The sequence below is a fragment of the Grammomys surdaster genome, unplaced genomic scaffold (genome assembly GCF_004785775.1).
Source record: "Grammomys surdaster isolate TR1022 unplaced genomic scaffold, NIH_TR_1.0 131675, whole genome shotgun sequence".
In the NCBI taxonomy this organism is placed as follows: Eukaryota; Metazoa; Chordata; class Mammalia; order Rodentia; family Muridae; genus Grammomys; species Grammomys surdaster.
In genome coordinates, this window is record NW_021622066.1 from 8,082 (window position 1) to 10,562 (window position 2,481).

General features: G+C 39.3%; 1 protein-coding gene across 1 annotated transcript in view; it reads right to left on the bottom strand.

Moving 5' to 3' along the window:
* Nucleotides 1-1,125: 1,125 nt before the first annotated feature.
* Nucleotides 1,126-2,481, bottom strand: part of LOC114615665 (olfactory receptor 52A5-like) — a gene marked incomplete at its 3' end in the record, with an annotated part of 2,494 nt that continues 1,138 nt past the window's right edge. Inside the window, exon 2 of the mRNA XM_028761335.1 lies at nt 1,126-1,365. Within this exon, the coding sequence (XP_028617168.1) occupies nt 1,126-1,365 (240 nt within the window). The remainder of the gene's footprint in view (nt 1,366-2,481) is intronic.

The following is a 2,481-nucleotide window of genomic DNA, read 5'->3' on the forward strand; positions in this document are numbered from 1 at the left end:
GTTTGTTAGGCTGTGTGCCTGCCCTGCAGCTAGGAGTGCTGCTGGCAGGGTGGAGGGCACTTTGGGGAGACAGGACTCAAGCAATCCAAGGATTAGAGTCAGCTGGTAAGGCCAAAACATTACAGCTCTCCAAGGGGAAGTCTGGAGGGTCAGGCAGCTACTGTTGTAGCCATGAGCTGCAACAGGTAGCCAGAGGCTGCAAGTGTGTGGCAGGATGTGGCTTTAATCTACAGTGAATGGCAGCCAGTAGCCACAGTGGCAAGCAACTGCAACTAGTGTGAGCCAGGCCTCCTGGACAGATCAGAAGTCCCATGAGGAGTACTTCAGGAGAGAAAACTTCCCTTTAGTGTTACCACTCAATAAAACAATCACCCTTAGACAATTCTTAGTGAAATAACTCATGACCTTTATTCCATGTGGATAGGGACGTTGTTGCATGAAATATATATACATACATATATATATATACATATATATTAGACGCTAGAGCTGGCTAATTTCTGTAGTACACATATTAAACACCCCATCTCACCCAATTTGCTACTAAGTGGCTATATAACTAAACCATTATCTTTGATCTATCTGCCCTGCTGTTTTACATTTAAGCCAATTATTTAGAGTATTTTCAAAACCCATCATATTACCATATGCAAAAATATTTTTAGCAAACCTCATTTTAAGAAAAAAAAATATAACAAACACACATACCCCCTACACATTTATGCAAGTGTGGTAGTTATTTCAGATGTAAAATCTACAGAAATATAAAACAATGAACAAATTATAACCATAAACATGGAAATATCTGAATTTGAGGCCGTCCTATTTTATCTGTGAATAATATAATGTTTCCTATCATACTTATTTATTTTACCTTTATATAAAATCTTTGTGCAAAACTTGCCTATTAATCGCTGAATCAGATTTACTCACTTTGTGCCTGATTTTAAACACCTAAAAAGGTTTAATTTTATATTAATAATTTTGTGATATGTGTGTCTGTCATAAACTACATCATATATGATCTCGAAAAGAGGAGAGTACAATTAAATATAAATGTATATATTCAAAAATTATCGTCAAATTAATACTCTTTTGTTGGGTATATTTTTAAGAACACGCTACCGCCTGTGCCCTGGAGCTGCTGTGCTCCCTTTTGTTCCACTCAGCTACAGGCATGACTTGGCTTCTCTTTCCTAAAGGCCTTTGATTCAGCTTGGCTCCCAGATTGGCTGCTGCCAGCCACAACCAGGCCTTTCTCTTTACTTGCCCTTGCTCCGGAAGTAGACCACTCCACCAGCCCGCTCCTGACACCCTTTCTCTGGGAGGGGTCTCACTACCAGCCCACTCCCGAAACCCTAGAATCTGCAGATAAAGGGCACACAGACAGCGTTATTATTTTAGAACTCTGCGGTTAGGCACAGTTGCTGGGCGCAGAATCTCCTGGCTAGAAAGGCATGCTCTCATCAGTTATTATCTCCGTTTCTCCTCCTGCCCTAAACTTAGTGGCTTGTATCAGCTAGCCCTCACCAACCTCCTTGGCCCCCTCCCATAGCAGAGGCTGCAGGCCCTAGCTGCCTGAGACATTACATGACTGCTGCTTTCTACTCGTTCAAAAACATGGCAGAAAAAGCCCCTCTCTCTTTCCCTTTATCTACCGTTCGTCTTGGGACCCAGAAGTCCAATCTGTACCTTCTTTCCAGCAATTGGCTCCTGGCCCTCTTTATTGACAAATCTAAGAACAAATTAGGGAACTAGACCTGAATATCAATACCTCCCCTTACACTCATGTTACAAGGCTATAACTAATGAGCTACGTTTCACCATCCCAATAGTGATGCTGGGTATTACTAAAAATTGAAAACAAGTGATAACTTAAGTATATTCAAATGAAGTACACGCATAACGGTACCAACTAAAATAGAACTTAAAATGTTTAACACAGAGAGTTACTTTTTTGAAAAGTGTTCATTACTAAGAGTTTAATTTATATGTAAATATAACTGTCTTTTATGGTGAATTAAGACTAAATATTATTAGATTTGTTTCAATTACATCTATAACAGAAATAGATTGAATTAACTAAGATGTAGTCAAAGGTCTACCGTGTTGTGAGAACAAGTTTAAACTAAAATTTAGTACCTGTTCAGAGTGAACTAAATTGAACACTTACTAGGAGCAAAGGTTTAGAGTTGTCAAGGTAGCTCAGTTAGTCTAATGCTTGCTGCTCAAACATGAATTCAATACTAGAACATATGAAAAAAGCTGGGTGTGATGGCACATAGTTTAGTTCAAAGACAAGAAAGGCAAATGAAGACATCCTTGCCAGAGCAATCTAATTGTGAACCCAAGGCCATAAGAGGCCAGTCTCAAAAAAGCAAAATATAAAATGACAACAATCAAAATGTATCATGATCTCTGTCTTTTACATGTTCTTGTACACACACACACACACACACACACACACACAGAGAGAGAGAG